Source organism: Meleagris gallopavo, chromosome 2 (genome assembly GCF_905368555.1).
Source record: "Meleagris gallopavo chromosome 2, MGAL_WU_HG_1.1, whole genome shotgun sequence".
NCBI classification, from domain to species: Eukaryota; Metazoa; Chordata; class Aves; order Galliformes; family Phasianidae; genus Meleagris; species Meleagris gallopavo.
The window spans coordinates 2417545-2442276 of NC_139405.1; the positions used below are offsets into that span (position 1 = coordinate 2417545).

The window sequence follows — 24732 nt, forward strand, 5'->3', positions numbered from 1 at the left end:
TTCCTGAAGATGACGATTTGAAGGAGGTGAGAGGAGATGAGATTTCAGGAAAAGAAACATGTTTGGCTGTAGCAGAAGCAGTTGGTTAATGAAGGAAAATGCAGGTAGAATTCTAGATTTGATCTTTGGTTTAAAAGAGGTCATCAGAGACTTTGTCCTAAAGAAACGTTTTGGTTATGCTAATTGACAGGAGACCAGTTTGAGGAAAAAACTGAATGGAAAGAGCTGCAGGCTGTGGTTGTAAATGCTGAATTAAAGAGGAGAAGGATAAAGGAGATGATGAAGAGGTGAATATTCTTTAAATGGGGGAAGAGGAAAGATTAAAATCACTTAATATTTCTGAGATAGCAAGCCAGGGGGTGGTGGGATGATGGAAGGCTACAGAGAATGTGAAAATTCAGGATAAGAGGGAGCTCATGAAAGGTCAGTGGATGGGATAAGGGACCAAGTTTGAGAAGCACATTGAAAGGTTTAGTACAGAGGCTTCAGTGATCTACTTCTGTATCTGTGATGGAGTGAAAGGAAGTAAAACAGACAGGTCAGTCGGTAGTAGTGAGAAGCTGAGGTTGTTCAGTATTTTGCCATGTTCCATCAGGGAAAAGGCATGAGAACAATATCCAGGTGGGTTTTTAAGAGCATCAGTCAAATGCTGAACCAGTGTGCAGATGAGTGCTCCAGAGGATTTCAGGGATTGTTTTTAGAGAAGCGTGATGAGTTTATTGGAGTAAGTGAATTTCCAGTGTGAGACAGTGGAGTGGATTCATTCTCTTACAATATTCTGTATAATTTGTATTGGTTAAAATAGACACCCAGGTGGAATTGTTCTTCTCTAGCTGAGGTGACATGCTTCTCATGAAACGTATTCATCAATGTTTTCTGTTACTGTGTAAGAGACTTCAGCTCAAGTTTTTGGGATGCAAGAAGTCTATATAATGATGAACAATCTCCCACTTGAGTTTGTGTTTTGAAAAATTTAAGTGTTAGCTGTCAGTGGGGATTGTACTTCTCCATCTCAGAGAAGCAGGTTGAATCAGTGTTGAAAAAGGCACTCTACTTAATATTGCAGTGCACAGAAAAGTGCTGGAAGTGAGTCTCTTCCCAGTTTTGCACCCTAATTTCTTTTTAATGTTGTCTTTTTGATCAAGATTACCTTGTTTTTTAAGGATTTTGAATTTGGTTCACTTATCTAATACTTCAACTTATCAAATACTTCAGTGGATAAAAACAAAGGCTGTTTTTTCAAGCAGTTGTAATTGAGTGATTACATCTTTCTTTTATGGGAGTTTATCCAAAGTAGATCAAAGTAGTTCAGTATAAAGGAAGTGTGTGGTCTGTGCTATTCAAAAAGATGATTTTGGTTTTCTGTTAGATGCTTAGCATCATCTTGAGATCATCAGAGGTCATCTGTGATTACTAACTGAATCCATTATAAGTGAAATTTTGGTGACAGGTTAAAGAAGGGTTGTGCATATGATACCACAACCTGCACTTTGCCTGTAGTGTTCCTTATTTGGCCTTAGGGTGAATGTGCTGCTGCTGGTGGTGGTTATACCAGCTCAGCTATGGAACTTGGTTTTGTGGAATAAAGGTTAGATTTCTTTCCCAAGCCTGCATTATTATGTTTGACAGCGTAGTTTTGGTCTGGTTAGCTAATAACAAAATATACTCAGGATTTCAACAATGAGTTTATTTTAGAAAGGATGCTATTGAGATTCTTTTGTTCCCAAAATTGGGAATGAAATGGCAAGTACTTTTTCTGTTTCAGTAAAGCAAAGTGATGTATGAGCGTGCAGAGGTTAATCCAGCTAGACTAAACTATTTTGCCATCCTGAAGTGTTCACTCTGTGGCATGATGTGATGTATTTAGTAGCAGGACCAGGAAATTCTGGGTGTAAGAAGGAAGATGTATCTTTACTGAGCTGTAAACAGGGATCTTGAGCTTTTTTTCTTTTTCTTTTTCTTTTTCTTTTTTTTTTTTTTTTTTAAAGAAATTAAGATGCTTAAGGCCAGATTTGGAAATACAGTTTGATTTCTAGATGTGGAGATGAATATCTAATGTAGTACCTAATTATTTCATAAAGCTTTATTTAATTTGCCTCTTAATTGTTGGTAGCCTCAGGGTGACAGACAATTTGAACGCTTCTGCAAATATGCTGAGATAGCTGAGATTACAGCTGAAAACTTGGTCATGTCCAAAACACATGAAAACGTCACTTCAGTTTTGCTGTGTGAAGGCCTGAAATGTTGCTTTTTCTATCATGCATGTTAAGCTATTTGTAAGCATTAAATTGGCAGTTAAATGGCAAAAAGGGCAAAGTTGAAAGCTGGAAAGAAGGTGTTTTCTTTGCCTTTGTTTTCTGAGTTGGGATAATGCAAATTATAAGACAATAGTGAGAAAAGCTAATGTTCTCTGAGCTTCAGTTCACTTTTTTTTTTTCTTTCTTTCTACTTAGAGCCAGGTACTAATGAAATAAATAAAATACTCCTGCTTCTGCTTGGTTGTGCTGTTCAGGTAAGCTTAAATAATGTTTGTGTTAACATTTTCTTATCCTAGTACTTTAATACCTGAAGTTATATGTAACTGTAGCCTTCATTTCTCTAATGATGGAATTACTTTCCTTGACAGTCAGGATGTTCTGACAATCAGGACAGTTCAAGTGGCTGCAACTCTGCATCTCCTATGTCTTATTGCATGTGGCAAACTTTGTAAGATTTCTAATGGTTCATTAATTGTAACTGTACTCACCTTAGGTACTGTAAAGAAAGGAAGAAAATGATAAATAAAGTAACGAAGAGTTGCCTTACAGTTATATCTTGCCAAAATGGTTTGCATTCAGTCTGCATACTCTGTTTAATTTTCATTAATTTGTAGACTAAGCAGGATTAAATGAGTGAGGGAAGTCACACCACTCAGATGTGTCATGTCAAGCAAGGATGTGTAAATCTTTCCAGTACTGTCTCCCTTTGCACTGTTTTGCTATTAGAGTTGTTACAGGTTGTAACTGCACGACCGTTACCTTCTAGGCTGTTCTAACCTAAACTTTGAAGATTGGCTTTTCCATGAGGGATGTGTTGTGTGTTTGGAAGGCTTGGCAGTGAGTAGGCTACAAGGCAGATAAGATGCAAACTCATATCAAGTTAGTTATCTCCTGGGAGCTCTTGATTGGTGGGCAAGGTTAGGTCTCTCACTAAGATAACTCCTGCTTTGTGCACTGAGCTGGGGCCAGCATGAGTAAGAATAGTGCAGGACAGATGACAAGGTGGAAATATTTCTAAGATACCCTGCTCCTGTGATCACGTATTCAATAGACTCTTCTAATAGACTGCAGTTCTTATTAAGGAGGTTTGCACCATTCAGCTAATTAAACTGAAAAAATAGATTAATCGTGTATTTTTAACAACTTAGGTAAGTGATGTGAGTATTAAAAAGAGGACACTGAGAAAGTGCCTGTGGAACTTTGAACAAATAGCTACTTTAAGAAGCTTCTTCCTTGCCTCCATTGCAGTAGAGCTGCTCTTTTTCTTTATCATTTTATTAATGTTGAAAGTTATTGTAGTTATTACAGCATAGCATAAACCAAGTACTTACTGATGAAGGAAATTATTGGATAATAATTTAGTGATGTGATGACTGAAATTTCAGCTTCGTTACTCTTCGTTCTTAAAAATACAAAGGAGGAATGGAAATACTTATGATTCTATATAGATGTGCTCTAATGTATATAATGTATGTGTATATTTTAGTGTCAGAAAAAGGAAGAATTCATTGAAAGAATCCAACATCTGGATTTTGACACAAAAGCAGCTGTTGCAGCCCATATTCAAGAGGTATGTTGTTATTTTTATGCTTTTCATTTTCTGGAGGTGGAATATTTTGTAAGAGTGTTTATTATGTTTGTTCAAAAACAAACATAATAAAAACATAATAAAAACAGCTACTGTTTTTAGTGAGCAAAAAAATGTCTTTATATTTTAACTTAATTCAGAAAAAGATTTTGTCATCAAATTCCTTACATTGTTAGAGCAGTACTTAGAAGCAAGTATGTTGCTCCAGGAAATTCTTAGATGTATTGCAAACTGAGCCTAATGAGAATGTCACATGCAAATTTCTAAATAAAAAATGAATCTCCTGTGCTGCAGTATGTCATAGACACTTTTTGCTTCTTATTTTGCCAGAAATGCAAGTTAAGGTAGGTAAGAAGCCATTCCATTGCATACAACTTAATGTGTATTGAACATTTGTGTCTTTTTTTTTAATGTTGTGTGAGAATTTAGCCCATATAGTTTCGGCATTGTTTTATTTATGCTTCTTTTTTTACTGGTATATAATTTAAAGGGCGTTTTTTCTCTTCTGTTTCATTCTTTGTAGGTAACTCAGAACCAGGAGAACGTGTTTGATCTGCAGTGGATGGATGTCATTGTATTTACACAAGACTCTATTGAACCTCTTTTGAAAAATATGACATTACATTTGAGAAGACTTGTAGATGAAAGAGATGAGCACTTAGAGGTACAGATGTGCTTTATTGCTTAAGAGAAACATAAGAAATGATCTTTGAAAATAGAGAAGGTTACTGTTTTGAGAACACTTTAATGTATGTTCAGTTAGTGTACAAAAGCAAGGACTCCTTACTGCCAAAATGTTGCTTCAAGTGGTTACAACATGCATACTTTTGGTTGAATACTGTGACGAAGCTGAGGGGAAAGCAGCAGCTGATCTTTATCATATAGGCAGTTTACATGAATGTTGGAGCTCTTTTACAGCTCTAAGCAGGAAAAAAAAAGAGCTGCATCTGTAAAGTCTCCAGGAATCAGTAACCCATGAGTGTGTATGGCAGTCACTGACAGGTGACTGTTGTATTCATGTATCATATGGTTTTGAGTAAATTGGAGCAGAATCCAGGAGCAGAGTTTTTACAGGCTTATGAAGCACTCATTGCACAGTGTGAGAATGAGAAATAGACGTGTATTAAAAAACAATGCAAGTTATGAATCATCTTAAGGATACCAGATTTGCTCCTCAGCATCATGGGAATATGATGATGTTGCAGTTATTCCTGATGTTCCTGTGAATGTCACCAACTCTGTCCCGTTCACAGCTTTGGTAAGAGTAAAGGAGCAGCTTGAGGGGAGACTGTATATGGTGATCATTTTTTGGAAAGCAAGGGAGAAGTAGCTTTACTGTGGAAGAGATCTTCCTCTTCAAATAACACTTCTTTTTTTTTTTTTTTTTTTTTTTTTTTTTACAATCAAAAAGGAATGCTCCCTTAGCTCTCATTCATTGTTTATGCAACTGGCAGGGATGCTACTGCTTAATAAAGAACACCACTTTCTTTACAGGCTTATTTTTATCCTCATTTTTGAGGAATTCATGAGGAATTATCCTGTCCATTTTGGGCACTGATATTTTGGTGGACCTAAGTCTAAATTTGAATAGTTTTACAATAGCCAATCAATACTGTTAAATAGCTGTGATTATTCATAACTTGCTTTAGGTATGGAGGTGTGCGAAGGGCTTAACATTTTTTCCTACACTTTATTTCTTAGACTATCATAGAACTCTCAGAAGATCGGGACTCTCTCCATTTGCTACCTCAGGCATCAGCAGCACAATCACCTTGTGGATCTCCTGGCTTGAAACACACTGAAAGCAAACAGCACCTGTCAGTTGAGCTAGCAGATGCCAAAGCAAAGATAAGAAGGCTTAGGCAGGAGATGTGAGTACCTGTTGGCTGCAGTTATGTGCTGAAAGTTGTTCATTTTTAATCATTTGTGATGTCACATGATAGTAGCACTCTAGATGCAAATTCTTTCTTTCAAATGTTAGAATGCAGTTTAAAATGCCTTTTTTAAGCTGTTGTACCCCAGGGGGCATATTTCTAGCATATAAACATATTTGTGCACAACCAGGACAAACACAGCTTTTCAGCTGTGTGTGTCTTAACATTGCACAGCTTCTCTAACACTACATTGCCTTTTTCTTTTACACATTGTGTCTGTAGTGTAGCTTCTGAGGCAAGTTCTTTATGCTTCCTCTGTTGTTCTTGAGCAATAATCTGTGCCTGAATGTGGATTTAACATATGTGTGGTCGTGCATGTTTTTGAGAGAGTAATCTGACATGCTTAAAATTGCCTCAGCTGCAGTTGCATGGGGAGGACATTTAGGATCTGGAAGTAAGAGCTGTGTCCTTGATTACTGGAGCATTAGTGGCAAAACATGGCATTTAAAAGGAGATAGGGAATCACTGCAGTGCTATCTGTAGCATAATTAACTCATTCTTTTTAGAAATACAGTAAGAAATGGTCATTTGTGATTCATTCGTGGTTTATGAAATATTTAATTTGTTGGAGATGGAAAGAAAGCATTCATTAGAATTTCTTTCTGTGTGTTTGCACAACACTTGTTTGCTCGTGCCTCTTAAAACTGTTCCTTATAACTTGTCTGCAATGCCACACTGGAGAGGAAATAAAGCAAACCAAATTCCAGTAAGTCTCTTGACCTGTTGGAAAACTGGGTGCAGTTCACTGGCAGGAGGTGGTTATTTATGGCTATGGAAGATGTAATTTGTGATGTGAGTAAAAATACAGGTTGGGTCAGTAAAGATTCTTAGTTTCCAAGTTGTTAACTTCATCTAGCTGGGGAGTGCTGCCTTCTCCCCCTGGTGGTGATCCTGGAGTTGTGGGGTATTTTCCCTTCCTTCACCTGGTCCAAGTGATGTAAAAAAAAAATCAGTCCAACTGTAGCAAAGATCTGCTTTCTTTTTCATGAGAGACAACTGTTTTAGTACTTATCAAGAGATGCCTACTGTCCTTAGAGTCTAGGAACAAATCTGAGTAGTAGTGAGGTTACCTAAGGAGAAAAATAGCAGGCTAGGAGGAGAGTTTGATTCTGTATAGCACTGTGTTGTTGTGGAATGAAATATGTGCAGTTTGAACTTAAAATTACAGATGTTAAATTTGTAGAGATTTAATACGTGTAGTAAGTAATTTGCATCTCATGGAAACGGCATAATTAGAGATTTTTAATCTCACACATCAAGTGGAGAGAGGAGACAGGTAAAATTAAGTAGAGTTGAAAGGAACATAAGTCAAAATTACAGCTCACTGGTCTGCTTTTATCAGAGTTTGTTGATCAGATTATCTCTAGCTGCCTGGTTTAAGTATCTAGTTGATTTACACAGAGAATGCCCTTCCCCCACACACACATCTCAGCTTTCATGAAGAATGGAGGACAAAAAGATGTGGCTTTTTTTTTTTTTTCCTTCTCATGTCTGTATTATTATGTGCCTAGTGAAACGAGCCCGCCCAGGATATTCTATAAACAGCTGCACCAAGAAAATTAGTGAAAAAATTGCTGTTATTAGTTTGATTGACAGTTAATAGATAGCCTAAACAGTGAACGCTGGTATGTTCTGTATAATTTAGTACAATCCTCTCTAGCCTGTAGCTGAAGCATGCAATTAGGACAACAGCAATGGCTCAGAATATTTCACATTTTGCACTCCAATTCCTCAATACATTTCCTTCACAAGTAGCAGGACACTTAAAGACTAGACTTTGATAAATTGACTTCTATCTATAGCATTTGTTATTAAATGCTGCTGATAAGCTTAAAACTAGATTCATTCCAGGATTGAAAATAGTAAGCTTTGAATTTATTTATAACCTGGTTTTGGCACTGACCGTAGTTTAATATACACTGTAGCAAATAGAATTTCATGTAGAAGATCTGTTAAGCTTATTTTTCTCTGCAGTACCATGTACCAACGTTTGAATCCAAAGAGTGATTTGAAGCATGTGATCTAGACTCTCCAGAATTGAAAGTTGTACACCTAATTTTCCATATTTCTGTGTAGCAAAATAATACCAGGAATATGAATGTTGATAGTAAAGTTACAGTAACCTAACATAATGTGGAATACATTTATACTTCCATATGGTTTCTGGACACTTACGTAGATGGGAAAGCTTTGATATCTGATGTTGCAGTGAGCTATATAAAATGAACCCCTGTCAGAGACATTCTTGAAAGTGTGCGTTGCAAAAAGGTCACGCACTGTGAGATTTACTTGTTTTTATAAGCAAGCATTATAGTTCTCATAAAAACAGAAGTGAGGATTTTTTTCCAGTATTATTTTTAGACTGTAGTATACGTTTCAGTCTGTTCTCTTGTTTCCCATTTTCTACTTCTGTTTCCTATTTGACTTCCAAAATGCTCAATGATATAGGAAAATCTTTGAATATGCAATATGCCTTTAACTATGGGCAGTTTTGGAAATGGCACTTTTTTTGGTTATTTTTTCAGTAGTGAACACTGTTGGTCTTGAGACAGAAATGAATATTGAACATTACATACTCTGTGTCTCTGAGAAAATGAGATTTCTCTTTCAATTACTCATTGCTCAGAGAACTCATAACTAAGTGTTAGCTGGAAGTTAAGAATATGAGTCCTATAAGAAAAGGAATGTTCTAAATCAAACTGTTTTTGTTATGAGCCTCTGAATAAACTAAAGCAAGAAGTGCATTGTCTCCATAGAACTAAAAGTCATTATGCAGGAGGCTGCTTTCCATAATACCAGATTACCTAGTGGTAACTTTTTTAGTGAGTAATGGCATATGAAAATTCTTAATTTGTACAAATTCTCAATTCTTATTTGTACAGAAATGTGTACTATCTTTTTTCCCTTTTTTTTTTTTAACAAAAATGCTTGTTATGAAAATTCTTTATCCCCTAATCTTTCTGCCCTGCACGAGGAAGAGATCTCAGCGAACAAAGTTTTAACAACTAAGAAAAGCCTGTCCAAATAAAAAAGGTTAAATGCAGTCTAAGAGCTGGAGAATACCAGAGGCATCGTGGCATGCCCAAGTTTTACACTCTGATGTGTTCATGAGATACTGGATTCAATATCAGTAAATCTTAGCATCTGCTTGTCAGAGTGATAGCTATGAAGTTCTGCAGTCATCTTTAACTGTGTTTCATGTCTTCTCTTTGAAGTGAGGAAAAGAATGAGCAGTTTCTTGACTATAAACAAGAACTTGAACAGGTGGAAGCTGAACTAAGGAGGCTTCAGCAAGAGGTATGGGCTTTGTCAATCTATTGTCTTGTTTAAACTCCACTCTGAACATGAGTAGTTTGCTTCTTTGTTGAGTCTGGTGTGCTGATAAAAGATTCTGCATTAGGTTACCATTTCTTCTCTGATGATTTTTCACTTCAACATTCAAGATATTTGCAACTAATATGTCCTGTGCTGAGGACTAAAGAGTACCTGTGCTGAATTTCTGATGTTCTTTTTTCCTCAAAAACAGTACATTCAAATTTTGGCTGTTTTTCTTTAAACCTTGAATCTACGTTGATAATGAAGGAAAGCATATAAATCATTTGTTCTTAAAATCTGAGTTTATGTAATTATTGAGGACCATTTGATAATGTTAGTGGTCAAGGAAATGTTCTGAAACGTAGAAAAGCTTGAAAAAGGCCAGCACAGTTCTCTTGGAAACCTGTTACATTTGCTGCCCATGTAGCTATGATAAATGTGTGAAGTATTACAAATTTGTTTCTCCATTTGTGGTACGTATTCTGAAACAGACAAACTTAGGGGAGTTAATGTAAAAAGTGAACACTTCACATTTGTTTTTGCAATTGCCTGTTGTGAATTGCCTATATTAAATACCAGCTATAACTTCTTCAGCAATTTGATAAACAGTTTGCAGTTGTTTCTTTTTGGCAAATAAAGATTGATTCAGGTCTCTAATTCAGTGCTAGACATTAATTACTCACAACCAAAGTTCAGAATTTGTCCATCTAGAAACATGAGATTTGAACACAGAAGTGGCCATCTTCCTTTCAAAGCTAAGAGCATTTGTGAAAGCATTCTGTGACTGCATTTCTAAAAATTCCTAAATTGTGTACAGATTAGAAATAACAAATGGCCTCACTGGGATACCAGTGAACATCAACTTGGTAGCATATCTTATGGATCAATATGTAGGGAAAAAAATACTCGTGTCCTTTAATGTAATTTCTGCATTTTCTAGAATAAGAGTTTACTCTCAGATGCCCGTTCTGCTAGAGTTTATAGAGATGAATTGGATATTCTTCGTGAGAAGGCAATTCGAGTTGACAAGCTCGAAAGTGAAGTCATCCGGTACAAAGAGAGACTGCATGATATGGAATTCTACAAAGCTAGAATGGAGGTATGTTAAGTTGAGAAAATACTGACTAGCCATCATTTTTTGTTTGCTATCACTCTTTAGAAGTTGTTTTGATCACTTAAACATTGAGAGGTGGAGCAGTGTTGCAGCTTTTTGCTCTGGGATTTATAGTAGTCTTATATGGTAAAGTACAGTTCTTATGTGAGAGTCCCTGTGTCTAATTCCACGTTTTCTTTGTGGCCTTAAGTTGTGCCAGGGGAGATTCAGGTTGGGTGTTAGGAACCTTTTCTTTCTGTGAAGGAGCAGAGAGGCATTGGAATGGGCTGCCCAGGGAGGTGGGGGAGTCGCTGTCCTGGAGGTGTTCAAGAAATGTTCATATGAGGGGCATGGTTTAGTGGGGAAACATTGGTGGTGGGTGAATGGTTGGACTGGCTAATCTTGGAGGTCTTTTCCAACCGTGGTTGATTCTATGATTGGAAGTCAGCAGTATTCACCATAGCTCCAAGCTCTCAAGGCCAATAGGAGGGACTGTTTAGGATATACGTATTAGCTATTGAGAAACTCAAATGAGGAGCTGATTAACAGTATATTAAAAATGTAGTAATTTTTTTCTCCTCTGTAAGTCTCCAAAGAGAAGGTACTTTTCTAAGTAAAGTTGAAGAAATACTGGTGGCACAGCAAATGCTAAATGAGTAGATGATGACAAGATTCCATGGATAAAATGCACTGAAAAAGATTCACTGACACCGTGCTGGAGACACCTACTTTTCTAGCAAGAATTAGTTTAGAAATCAAATAATTGTAGCAAATTTCTAAGGCAAATAGAAAGTTGGCAGTGACTTTTGGATCAGATCACTTTTGGAAGTCAAAGCTAATTAAAGTTTTAAGAAGATTTCAAGGTGGGCATTAAAAAACATAACTCTTAGGAAAGCAGAAAGAACTAAAATGGAAGTGAAGATCTGTTTATTTTGGAAAAGTAAAACTAGGATACCAGTTAAAAACCTTTCTTTAAAATAAAAATGACCAAAAAGCGAACAAGATATGAGGCTAAACTGCACAGTTGCACAGTGTTATTCCATGTTATTTCTTCAATTAATGTAGACTCTTAAAATCACAGAGCTGAATGGGCATCTCAGGATCACATTCAGCCCCACTGTAAACGTGCCGAGTATGTCTTACATTTCCATACCACTCCAAACAAAGGTTTGGTGTTCATCCATTCTTTAAGACTTGATTGGTAGTGTCCACAGTCTTTCATAGCTGTCTTTTGCTTCTTTGAAGTCTGTGACATATCACACGTTCTGTCATAGTTCTTTGTGATCTACAGCCTGACAGCATTCTGCCTTATAAGGTAATTTTTTTCCATTCTCTGAGTTCTGTGCTCATTTATATCTATCTTAGAATTAGATTCCTAAAACTAAACCTCGTCCTCATCCAGTTGGAATTTCATTTTCACATGCATTTTAAGCTAATAAAAAATTAAAATTTGTTTACATGTTCTAAAGCCTGCAATCTATCTATTTTCTTTTGGGCATACTTGAATAGAGACAGTTGTTAATTAGTTTGGTTTGCTCCATAAGAAGTCAATATTTCAGTAGGTAGGAGTTCAAAGGTATTTATTATATTCAGTGATCTCTTTTTCAGATATAGTAGGTGACTGCACATTTAAGTTTGAAAATTTTTGTGTCGTTCAGTTACGTGTAACTGCTGTAAACCTGTTTCTGAGGTTTGTTACAGCTCTCAAATGAATGTTCAACATTAAAACATTTCTAAAACTAGGTGTGATGAGTATCAAAGTTGTATTAATAGCACAGTAATTTTATCCTGTTTGTTTTTCTTGCCTTTGTAGGAGTTAATGGAAGACAATCGAGTGATGCGAGAAACAAAGAGAATGTGTGAGGATCAAGTCAAGGCGTTGCAGTCCCGTTCTGATAAATTACATGTGGTAGAAAAAGAGAATCTACAATTAAAAGCTAAACTACATGAGATGGAGTTGGTAAGTGTAAATGGACGATGCAAAAACCTACTAAAAATCTTAGAGTTCTATTTGTATTTTTAATAAAAGATCTTCCTGTCAGAATGGTGTGGGAGAAGAGTAAGGTACGTCTTGATTTACTAATCTTTTTCTGATGGGGTTTGCTACAGTAGTCTTGATTCTGCTTAGGGAATTAAAAATTGCAAAGAGCCGTACTCTTCCAAAATGTTTAATCAGCTTAAATTATGCTGATGAGGCTCATTAGTAAGAGGATAAGATAAATGTTTTGTGGATGATACGTTATTTTTTTGTCTCTTAAGTACTTAGATCAGTACATGGCGCATGTTTCCACTTCTAATAATAATAAAGTGACATATTTTCCAGAAGGTTTCTCTCAAAATAATTTCTGTTTTTAACCATTTCTTCCCTCAAAAGTAAATACTGTAAAGTACAAAATCATAATTTGCCTGTTTTGCAGGTTTATTTTATTTGCTTTCAGTTTTCATTGAGGAGCAGGAGTTTACCTTCTACTCTGGAAAATTTTCAGAAATTGATAGTGAGTTATAGCTGCAGTTTATTTTCCTACAAGAGTAGAATGTGCTGAGAGGGGGACTTACAAAGGCTATTGAGACTCTTCCACTGTGGACCCGTTCCTGTTACAGCATTTTGTATGGAAGTGGTCTTATAATAGAGAAACAAATATTGATCCTCTTGTTTATTGTGAGTGCCACCAAGCACTTATATATATGCTTATTGCATATACTTCCTTTCCTGATATTCTGAGAGAAGTGAATTTTGAAAAACAATAAGTTGAGTCATTGCCACAGGTTATGTTGAGAAAAAATTATTCTCTGCATATTTGTCCTTGCTGTTTGCCACGCTTCTGTTCTGTGTCCTCCGTAATTTCGTCTGTTCCTCCCTGTCTCACTGTGCGTTAGCAAATCAGAAAAGGGACTCTGCATTTCTCTGTGGCATACTTGATAGTAAATAATTTTGTGCGTGTTGAGACGTAATTTTTTCTAAAGTTACACATGAAATAATTTTTAAGGAGCGCGATATGGACAGAAAGAAGATTGAGGAACTTATGGAGGAAAACATGGCTCTAGAAATGGCTCAGAAACAAAGTATGGATGAATCACTACATCTCGGCTGGGAACTTGAGCAGATAAACAGGTTTACTGAACATTCTGAAGGTAAACTTAATAATATTTGCAAAATGGGAAAGAGTTGATTAAATGAAGGCTTGGCAGTGAGAGTAGTATTAAGAAATTAAAAGCTCCTAATCCTGATTAGTTATTGCTGCTTTTTTTTCTTTTTTAAACTCAGGCCTCTATATCCATGCAGAGGCACCCACGTGTTAAAAGGGTGTAAAACCCATAAATACCTTGGAGTTAAATGGTTTTGGCATTCAAATGTCTGTATCCTGCCTTGGTACTCTGAAAGTTAGGAGAGATTTACTAAGGTTTCTCAGTAATTACAGTAATTCTTGAAGCAAGAATATTGATTCTTCTGGTATAGAATGCTTGGTCATGTTGCTGGATCACATACCAAGGATTTGAGGAGATTTGGGGAAGTCTCTATCATGATTATGAATACAGAATATGTAGGACAATTATTGTTTGAATCTGTAGTGTTCTCCCTTGAATAAGGAAAATGAGTCACTAATGCTGTCTATTCAACTAGAAGGCATCGCTGAATCATCATAGGCATCTAAATCTAAAAATGCCAAATCTATCCTTGAATGACTCCAGGTAATGACAAATTACCTTTTTTTCACCCTTTTTTTTTTTTTTTTTAATTGTGTTTTTCTGTCACAGTGTCATATAAATCACTTGGTCTTGAGGTAACTGAACTGACATCAAGCAGATTACTGAAATTGGAAAAGGAAAACCAAAGTTTACTACAAACAGTAGAAGAACTACGAAGCACAATGGATGATTCTGTAGGAGGCAATAGTTCAAGGATTCTGAAAATGGAAAAAGAAAACCAAAGACTAAACAAAAAGGTAGTCACTAGTGTGTTTTGAGTTGTGTATGAGTTGCCTAATTTTACTTGCTATTTTTGAAGGCATAACATAATAAATGTTGCCCTGATTTTGACAAAAGTAAATATTGGTAGTGTCTGAATGGTGGTATGGTGCTTGTAAGTTTAGGGTAAGACAGACAATTTTGCAGGAGAGATGGAAAGGTTTGTTTGTTTTTTTTTTTTAATTAATAATTTCCAAATGGGATCATTTTATTCAGAAGATTCTTCTAACAGTGGGAAGGAAAATCAATGTGTTAATATTGGGACATAATGAAAATGTTTTATGATTCTTGATAAAAAAAATATTTTAATTGTGTAATTATTACACAGGGGTAAGTATGTGTTTATAGAGAGAGAAACCTGTCTTCACATATGCAGAAAACTTGATCATGTATTCTTGATCATTACTAAGAAAAGAGAGATGATGGGTCAAGGAACTGATCAAGTGAAATGAGAGAAGTTACTCAGATTTATCTGTGCTGATCTACAATATTTTACTCTACAAATGATACGTATGAAATAATTTAGTCAGTGATTATTGTAAGGAATAAAAACTGAAAAAAATAGGGACTAAGTACAGTGGAACAAAATGTCTAAAAGTTTCTGTAATAGCTATGTCAGACATTAGAGAGATTAGTGTTGAAGAGAGAAGAGGTAAGAGATAGTTGGGGGAAAAAAATGAAAAAGGGATCCCTTGTTGTCTGATAGTTCTTACCACTTCTGATGTCTGCCAACGCGTCCTTCTTCTCTCACTTGACTCTCAAAACACTGTTGTGAATTGTAGTGACTTCAGAAAAATGTCTGAAGCTGAGCAAAATATTTGTTACAGATATTTTATATGTAGTCTTTCTATCTGGACATGCTTTCTTCTAAAGCAGCCCATTGCTTCAGAGTCTTAAAAATACCAGGTAGACTGAGTGATTGTATCAACACCACTCTTGGTGCCTAGTTTGCACAGACCTGCTGAGACAGCTGGGCAGGCTATGGATAAATTTGGTTCCCAGGTGGTACCTGACCCTGTTCCTGCCGAGGTGATTGAGCCACTTACTTCTCTGTTGCAGAGTGCCTGCATCCTCATAAAACATGCATTGCTCTGCTAAGTTAGGGACCAGGACTGTCTTAATTTCAGAGGGAAAATAAACAGCAGACTGGTCAAATATTAGTGTTCTCATCCAAAGTAGAAGTGTAATTCAATTCTGACTTAATTGATGTCATGCTTTTTGCATATTTCCGATCACTTTACTTTGTAGAACAGAATTTGTTAATCCATGGCCTTCTGTGATTGTTGTTTTATTCCTCGTTATTTTTAAAAGCAAGTAGGGGTATGATTCAGGTAATTGGTTTCTAAAAGTATTTCTACTGAAGTCTGAGATGAACAGGAGATGAAGGTGCAGTAGAAACTCCACTTTCAAAAATAAAATATGGGTGCTTGGGGAAGTATCCAAACCCTAATAATATTACCAGTACTACTTTTGAAAAAGTAGTTTATAGGTCATTTTCTCTGCTAACATAAAAGAATGTCTGTCAGAAGTCATTGAGGAATAGATTGAAATGAATTGTTTGGATACAAAACAGAAAGTTACTCTACTCGCCTTATTCATATATATGAGAGAAAAGGCAAGACTTAACTTTCTATGTTTCTCTTTTTTCTAGATTGAGGCACTGGAAAAGGAAATTATCCAAGAGAAACAGTGTCTTCAGAACAATCAAAATTTGACTAAGGATTTGATGAAAGAAAAAGTACAACTTGAAAAGAAATTTGAAGCACTTCGAGAAAACTTAGAACGACAAGTGAGTAACAGAATTAAAGGTTTTAGTGCATTGTATTGTATTGTTCTTTTTTCATTTCTCTATAGACATAAAGGAATTGTAAATGTAGCAATACCTGCAGCGAGATAACTTGTCTAAGACCTGCAGGCAGTGAGAGTCATGACTTATTTTTAGCTGAGTCTTTACTGTTAATTTTAGGCCTTATTAGTGTTGACTTTTCGTGGGCTGTATATTTGCTATAGTTGATTAGAGGGTGTAGCTCAGCCAAAATAGGAAATTGGTAACTTTGGAGTTAAGCCAAACACCTCTCAGTGGAGAAAAACAAGATTCAGGTGGCTGGTCAGTGTTTGGAGTAATGTTGGAGTACTACTGAGAGCTGTAGCAGCTGCTTCTTGCAGGATCCTGTATCTGAGCTGCTCTGCTGCTGAGGCTGTCACTTACCTCTGTAGTTATCTGGATACAATGGATCCTGCCCCACATCCCAAACATCCCTTGCACCGGAACTACCAGCTAGTCACAGCTCAAAAATGATGGTAGAATTTCTTATTTTGCTTGCTAGAAATTGGCATCTGTGTCCTATTCAAAGATGTGGGCTGTATTTGGAAGGGTACTGATGTTATCTTATGGGTGCAGGCACTGTCAGAGCTTCTGCAGGTTTTTGGTGAGCAATTCAGAAGATGGGCAGCTAGTAGGAGACAAGCTATGGAGACTTCTGGAAATCACTGTTAGTTATCAAGTCCTTCAAAATTAGAACTGTGGTTATCTTTTATTAATTCTTGATGAGGCTTGACATTTTATGGTTTAACTGAAAATTACAGAGTACAGTATTTTGGAATACAGAATACTCTAAAAATTCTGAAAGTTTGTAAAGCCCTTGTTTAATCAGAAAATCCCAACCACTGTGCTTGGCATGAAGCTGTACTTTCATTTAAGATAAGTGGGGATAATTTTAAAGCAAAGATGCCATCTTATCTTGTTTTGTTACAATAACTGATTTATGCATTGTATCTGGAGCATGCAGAACCTTTCTGGAATAGGCCCTAAGTCCCCTCTCAACCATCAGAAATGCGTGTATTGTTTTCTGTGATGAAGTGGGACTGATAATTCTGTGAGACTATTTCTGCTTTGAAATGATGTAGATCCTGTAATTAATAGTTGTATTTAGACTTATGTACAAAAGAACACATCATTTGCTCTGTTTTTTATTGTGGCTGGCACTTTTTTGCATTTCTCATAAATGGTTTATTGTTCAAACGTCCTTTATGAAATGTGATCTGTGTATTTCTAAATATTGATCTAAATAGCTTTCTGGGTCTTGTACTCTGTTAGTAAAATTGGTATAGAGTAAGTGGGGAGGAAAAAGAAAAATCAAGATATAAAAGCTATCCTTGTTCTCGAAGTAGATTTGAGAATACATTCCTGAAGAAAGTGGTTTAATCTTACCAGTGACTTCCTTTGTATGCCATTTTGGAGCAACGTGTCCTAACATTTCTTTTTAACTGAAAAATTAATGTAGCTTTGATGTTTCTTCCCAAAATGTGATATGACTGTAGAGAGGACGCCCACATATCCCAAAGATCAGTTCTGTTTTTTTCCAAGTGAAATAAAGACACTCTCATATCTGTCCCACTTCCTTCCATCTCAAGTTTGGTTTAGAACTCAACTGCAGTTTTATACTTTGTTTATATGTTTCTAGAGAAAACTTTCTGGAAATCACAGATTTTAAGGAAAATACAAACTAGATTTGATTAAACACAAATGAGAAGGAAATGAAGCTAAGAAATAAAACACAGCTTTTGTGGTTTTTTTGTGTGTTTTATTTTTGTATTGTCTGAAATCCAAGAGGAAAATATTTGAGGAGTCTCGTTGACTTACAGCTTTTTTGTCAAACTCTCACCCGTGTACATTTGCACTGTCTGTAAGGCTGCAAAGAAATAATCAGTAGAGTAAGTCCCATTTAAAATCCTACCGTAAAAAGGCAATAGGATGCAGTCCTAGCATCTTAGCTTATGTATGGGAATGATTATTTGTTGACATGTTGCTTACTAAAGTTTGTTTTTCCCTTAAATTAGGTTAAACTATTAGAACAAGAAAACGAACGTTCAAATCAAACCATAGCTTCCTTAAGACAACGCTCACAGATCAGTGCTGAAGCACAAATGAAAGAAACTGAAAACGAAAACAAAATTCTTCACGAGTCTATTAAGGAAGCCAGCAGTAAATTAAATAAACTTGAATTTGAAATAAAACAAGTCAAGAAAGAAATGGAACACTATAAAGAGAAAGCAGAGAGAGCGGAAGAACTTGAGAACGAGCTGCATCGTCTGGAGAAGGAAAATGAAGTACTACAGAAAAAAATTGCTAACTTAAATATCACTTGTGAGAAGATAGAAGCCTTAGAAAAAGAGAACTCGGACCTGGACATGGAAAACAGAAAGCTGAAAAAAACTTTGGATAGTCTGAAAAACCTCCCGTTTCAACTGGAGTCCTTAGAAAAGGAAAACTCACAGCTTGATGAAGAAAATTTAGAGTTAAGAAGAAGGATTGAATCTTCGAAGTGTACAAGCATTAAAATGGCACAGTTAGAATTAGAAAATAAGGAGCTGGAGAGCGAAAAGGAGCAGCTTAAAAAAAGCCTTGAACTCATGAAAGCATCGTTTAAGAAAAGCGAACGCTTAGAAGTCAGCTACCAAGGTCTAGACACAGAAAACCAAAGGCTACAGAAAGCCCTTGAAAACAGCAATAAGAAAATTCAGCAATTAGAAAGTGAATTGCAGGATTTAGAGTCCGAAAATCAAACTCTGCAGAAAAACTTAGAAGAGTTGGTAATTTCTAGTAAGCGCCTGGAGCAACTGGAAAAAGAGAATAAGTTGTTAGAACAGGAGACTTCTCAACTGGAAAAAGATAAGAAACAGCTAGAAAAAGAAAATAAAAGACTTCGACAACAAGCAGAAATTAAAGACAGTACTTTAGAAGAAAACAATGTCAAAATTAACCATCTGGAAAAGGAAAATAAGTCTCTGTTTAAACAAATAGCTGTCTATAAGGAGTCATGTGTACGCCTGAAAGAACTAGAAATGGAAAATAAAGAACTTGTGAAAAGAGCTAGCATTGATAAGAAAACCCTTGTCACTTTACGAGAGGTAAATAGAAAGTAGTTACCATTCTTGTTGTAGTCTGTTTATAGCATAGAGAACTAATATCTGTGTTTTTGGGGAAAAAAAAAAAAAAGAATGCTTTAGTCTGTAAACTGCTAGCATTATTTTAGGGGTTGCAGTAGGGGCAGAGTTGCATAATAATAATAAATGCAGTCATATTTGCACTGAAATCTCAAAGGATGCTTATAGACAGTTATAGAGCCTTGGTTAAATGAATGTCCTTCAGATTCTTCATGTTAGTGTTTGTTTGGGCTGCAGCATTACCCCTTGATTCTGATATTTAAGACCGAGTTAGAAAGGAAGGGAGTAAAATGAAGTCCTACTTTTGGTTGCAGTGGAATGTCTGATACAATTAAAAGCTAATGACTGGAAGGAAGGGAGTTAGTGGCACACAGATTTTAGATGGTGATAGATTTGTCCCATAGAGGAAACTAAGACTGTATCATTTTATCTGTATGATAACACTAACTTTTTCTGTTTAAGGACTTGGTGAATGAAAAACTGAAGACCCAACAAATGAATAACGATCTAGAAAAACTTTCCTATGAACTTGAAAAAATAGGCTTAAACAAGGAGCGTCTCTTGTGTGATGAGCAGAGTAGTGATGACAGGTAAAAATGGTATTGGCTTGCCCAGTCAAAAAACAGTACAGAAGAAGAGGGTCTTTCTTATTCATAAAGATAAAATGGCTTTATAGATTGCATTGTGTACGTGTTCAGATTTTAATGCACGGTAACACACAAAATAGAACTTGCTGTTCTGTGGTATGAATTGGTTAGTTGATGTACTTTTACATTTGGCTGCCTTTGGCAATGAGTTACTAATTTTGCCACTAAGAAATGTTTTGAAGTATGTCAGTAGATGTGGTTTATGTATAATTAAAACTGCTAATGTTCTAGTTGGTAGTGGAAACAGTGACAGTAAGATATAGTATGCTCATCTTAAGATTTTCCCTTTTGACTGGTAGAAATGTCATTAACACCTTTGTCGTGTTAGCTTAAATCTGTCTTTACCTACTGCTATTTTCTTGTAAAATCTATGAAAAAAGAAATTGCTTGCTTCCCTTCCTATGTGGACTAAGATATCTCTAATGCTTTCCATGCCTGCCAGCATAAAGCAGCTGCTACCTGATATCTGTTTCAGTTTCCTCTATTGTACGTTGTGTTCTGTCTTGATTTAGGGAATTAGGGATTTAGGGAAAACTCTTGACAGAAGAAAAGCAGACAAGTATGGGCTTCTGGCCAGTCTTTCCAGTCTTTCCTTCATGATTTCTTTTCTTAAAAAACAACAACAAAACCAGCAGAGGCAGGGGAGAGTAATAGCTGGTGTTATCATGATCCTCTGTTATTATCAGTGGTTGTCATGAACACGTAGATTGGTTTAGGGCCTTTTATACTGAAAGAAAACCAAATTACTTTTCTTTTTCTTCGGTTTCCTTTTCTTGATGCCAGAGCTGATTTAGTGGGGTGGTGCCATAGAGCCATTGCCATCTCTTGTTTTCTGCTGGTGTTCTTTATCATCTTCTCCCAGCTCACAAAATAAGAATTTCTGTCAAGAACAGTCCTTAGAACTTTGTCTATTTAAGCAGATTCTTACACCTTTTCATGTAGTACAGCTTCCAAAAACACCTATACAGAATCATATTCTTTCCCATTTCAGATACTTCTCACTCAAAACTTTTTAAAAACTGCATGTAAAGCTTGGAGGATCGTGAATGAGAATTATTTGTTTGAAAAGTGGAAAGTTTGGTTGGAAATTGTGCTTTTCAACTGTCCTGCCTTTTACTTTGCAAAGTGAAAACACATTTTTTCCCTCATTTAGAGAAAAATCTCTTTTTTCCAACTGGGGCTAAGCTGATCCCGTCTGATTAAATTAGCTTTGAGTTCTTTCCCATTTTGTCCTACCTTTCAAATGGCAGCTGTCTTCAGGCAAACGTTTATAGATTCAGACCTTGAATCTGAAATACCCAGATGTCAGTGAGATCAGAAATTTGTACCGTTTCTTGTTCAGTATTCAAAAGGATGCTGGAGACTGTCTCTGTTATTACTTTTTTTCCTTCTTCTTTTTCTGTGTAACTGTATAACTTTCTAATAACAGAACTTACTTGTAGCTGAATATATGCTTCAGCTCTCAAAGACGAAATGCTATCTGTTCTACTTTTCATAGACTGCCTGAAAACTATTTCTCGTACCTCAGAATCTAGAATTCTCATCCTACTACGTGATGTTTTTGGACAGCTTTCTACTTATTAATTCTCTTACCATTGGTCTTCTGCTCCAGTTCCTGACTAGATCTAATGGTGCTGTCAATTCAGGAGTCTCTGCAATCTCTTCTCTTCACTCTGACATTTTTCAGCAATTGAGATTAGGAAGGAAAGAATTTATGGCTGCTTCTATTTTATCCTACAGCTGGTAAAAGTGGGATGTCTTCCAAATTCTGAACACAAGTAGTGTGACAGAGCAGTTGAAAAATGGAGCGTGGCCTTCTAAAATCCTTTATTCTGAAAGATCCAATAATGCATTAGAATATCCTGCACTGACAGCTTCAGGAAATACTGTTCTAAAGCAATATATCCTAAATCTGGTCACTCCTCTCCAAAATACGTGGTTGTTTCTTTAGGTGCCCTGCAATATTTTAAATATAGCAAAAAAAAAAAAAAAAAAAAAAAGGAATCTTCATATGTCAGGAGTGGTAACAGTCTTAAAATAGCAGCAGCTGGGCTGAGTGAGCAATTCACACACTCATGCATCAAATGAGCATGCACCTGCAAAGAACTGTTCTCCATCCCTAATGCCTCCTCTATTTGAGCAGGCAGGAAATGGAAATTGATGAAAATCTTGCTCTCCAAATACTTCACATTTGAATTTAGTTGCAGTCCCTGCTGGATTTGCTGGAGTGGAGCCAGAAAGAAGGGTGATGTCAGCACACGCTTTAATTCTCCCAGTAAAGTCAGCACCCTACTGTTGTGGCTGAGTATTTCTTGCGTATATCTAATATGTTCTAAAAGAAAGAAGGATTTAAAAATGGTTTTGATTGTTACCTTCCATTTCTGTTAGAGACTTGATGTTACCACCAAGGCATCTTTAAGCTTTTGAATAGAATTAGCACATGGATGTTTTTGAATGTAGCTGTCAGGCCTACTGCTTCAGAGCATTGTGGAATTTAAATAACCTGAAATAATTGTTGAAAGAAAAACATTTTTTTGTGGTGTGCCTTTGAATAGGTACAAACTTTTGGAGTCAAAATTGGAATCCACTCTGAAGAAGTCTCTTGAAATAAAAGAAGAAAAAATTGCTGCTTTGGAGGCTCGTCTGGAGGAATCAACAAATTTAAACCAGCAACTCCGTCAGGAACTTAAAACAGTAAGGATGTCTTTTTTTGCATAAGGTTAAATGAATCATATTCCAGCTACTGTTGTTTCTGCTTTTTGTTTGGTATTTTTGTTTAAGACAGCATGAGTAACCTTGGGGTAGCATAAAGCAGGGCAAAAGTGTAATTGCTTTTTAAAACTGGAGTAATACGGGTCCAGAATTGAAATCACGTGAAAAGAAGTTGGTGATCATTGAATATGTCAGGTAGATAAATATTCTGAAGTCTCTTTGACTTGGGATGCCAAAAATAGTCAATTCTTAGCAAGTTACATTTCCTGATCTGCTTTGAGCTTGAATAACTGGTTAAAAAAAGAAATAGTCTCCTTGGTTGTTGGACTTCGTTATAAAAGTTGGGAGATACAACTGGAAGCACTGAAATAAAATGAAGTCTCCTTTTGGTTCACAGTCATACTTGTCTGAGTGTTCATTATGGTTGAGCTATCAGTATCCATGTGTCATTTTTACAGTATCTCATCAAACATAAGGAAAGCAAATTTACAGATAGAATAGTGTAGAGCATTTTTTGTACTGTGGAAAGTGGTACAGTCGTATGATGATGTATGATGTAGAAAATGAAAACTCCTAAACTGAATGCAAATTGTCCTGAATAATTTCAGGTGAAAAAGAACTATGAAGCTCTCAAACAAAGACAAGAAGAGGAAAGAATGGTTCAGAATCCTCCTCCAAGAAAGGGAGAAGAAAATCAGTCTATCAATAAGTGGGAGAAAGAAAACCAGGAAACTACTAGAGAATTACTGAAAGTTAAAGATAGATTAATTGAAGTGGAAAGGAATGTAAGATGTGCTTTTTCTGTTATTCTCATTTGAAATATCTGTCGTGAGCTGTTCCAGTAATGTGAATAAGGATATTCTTAAAGAAGTGTGCTATTTATCACCTAATTTACAGAATTTGTGTTATAGTACATAGCACAGCTGGATCTTGTGATGCTGTAAAGCACTTGACAGGCATTTAAAAGGAAAAAAATGGAAACCTGAATTTTTCCCTTTTGAATCTACAGATGTCTCACAAATGACTCATATGATCTTTATATACACATCATTGAGAGTGCTTTACCATTTCTCCTTAGGTAAAATACTAGTTAGCCATTATTTCAATCTTAAACTGTAGTGATATCATTGTCTGTTACTCTTGTAATATAAGGTGATAAACAGTTTTGTTACACTCTGTAAATATCTGTGAATGTTGTAAATCTTTCTTGCTGCTGAAGCTGAAGTACTAAGGATCATAGTAGTGTAAATCATGCTGCTTTATTTGCTTTGGAGGAAGTGTTGTTTCTAAAGTTCCATAAAAACCTGTGAACTCAAACTTTCTTTTTTGTTGTTGTTCAAAGAATGCTACGCTTCAAGCAGAGAAGCAAGCACTGAAAACACAATTAAAGCAGCTTGAGACACAGAACAACAATCTGCAGGCTCAGATTCTTGCACTTCAGAGACAGACTGTTTCTCTACAGGAGCAGAATACAACTCTACAGACTCAAAATGCCAAACTTCAGGTAATGTTTTCCTATTTTCTTTTGAAAAATCAGTGTAATTCAGAGGTTTTTTCAAAGCTAACTACAGCGGTGTAAGTCACATTTTGTTTCTGGTGCACATATGGAAGAGAAGGGAATGTGCAAATAATATGCACTAAGCACAATTAAATGATATTTATGATTGATGATCAAGAACAAAATTTCTGGAAGTTGCTTCTATTCCCTTGTGTTTGTCCCATTTAAATGTGTGGCTTTATAACCAGGAGTACAGTCCATTCCCTTATTCTATCTATTATTATTATTTCTTTTTTAATTCTAAATTAGGTCAGGGAGTTGGTATGTCCACAGAGACTAAGAAGTTATCTATTTTTATAGCTGGAATTTAAAAATAAATAAATAAAAAATCACATCTAAAAGAGAAAGCAAGGTGTTACTAAATACATATTTGGGCTTTTTTCCTCTGATAAATAAAATACACTTCTTAACAGATTGAATTTTGGAGCTCTATAAATCAAAACTACTTGATGGGAAAATTAATACAAAGTCAGCAGTGCAGCACAAATAGATGCCAAAAAATGATGAAAAGTGGGCAGAAATCAGTGAGTGAAGGAATCCTTACGTGAGTGAACAAATAATGCATTTTGTGAATGCCTCAAGTCATCGTTCTGTTTTCTGCTGTTGTACCACAGATGCACTTTCCATCTACCACACTGAAATCTAATCAGTGCACAGTGCTCCCCTTTGTGGCAGGCAAGCCTATGTACAAAGCAGAGTATTTGTGCACATGGT

General features: G+C 36.0%; 1 protein-coding gene across 16 annotated transcripts in view; it reads left to right on the forward strand.

Annotated features, from left to right (window-relative positions):
- Positions 1-24732, forward strand: part of CCDC88A (coiled-coil and HOOK domain protein 88A) — a 76644-nt gene that overhangs the window by 24477 nt on the left and 27435 nt on the right. For all 16 annotated transcript variants that reach the window (XM_085218570.1, XM_085218575.1, XM_085218568.1 and 13 more), the window contains 15 exons: positions 2454-2512; positions 3745-3828; positions 4370-4510; positions 5548-5717; positions 8996-9077; positions 10036-10194; positions 12002-12148; positions 13176-13320; positions 13945-14132; positions 15806-15943; positions 17995-19065; positions 19564-19691; positions 22304-22442; positions 23069-23245; positions 23803-23964. In XM_085218570.1, the coding sequence (XP_085074696.1) occupies positions 2454-2512; positions 3745-3828; positions 4370-4510; positions 5548-5717; positions 8996-9077; positions 10036-10194; positions 12002-12148; positions 13176-13320; positions 13945-14132; positions 15806-15943; positions 17995-19065; positions 19564-19691; positions 22304-22442; positions 23069-23245; positions 23803-23964 (2990 nt within the window). The remainder of the gene's footprint in view (positions 1-2453; positions 2513-3744; positions 3829-4369; positions 4511-5547; positions 5718-8995; positions 9078-10035; positions 10195-12001; positions 12149-13175; positions 13321-13944; positions 14133-15805; positions 15944-17994; positions 19066-19563; positions 19692-22303; positions 22443-23068; positions 23246-23802; positions 23965-24732) is intronic.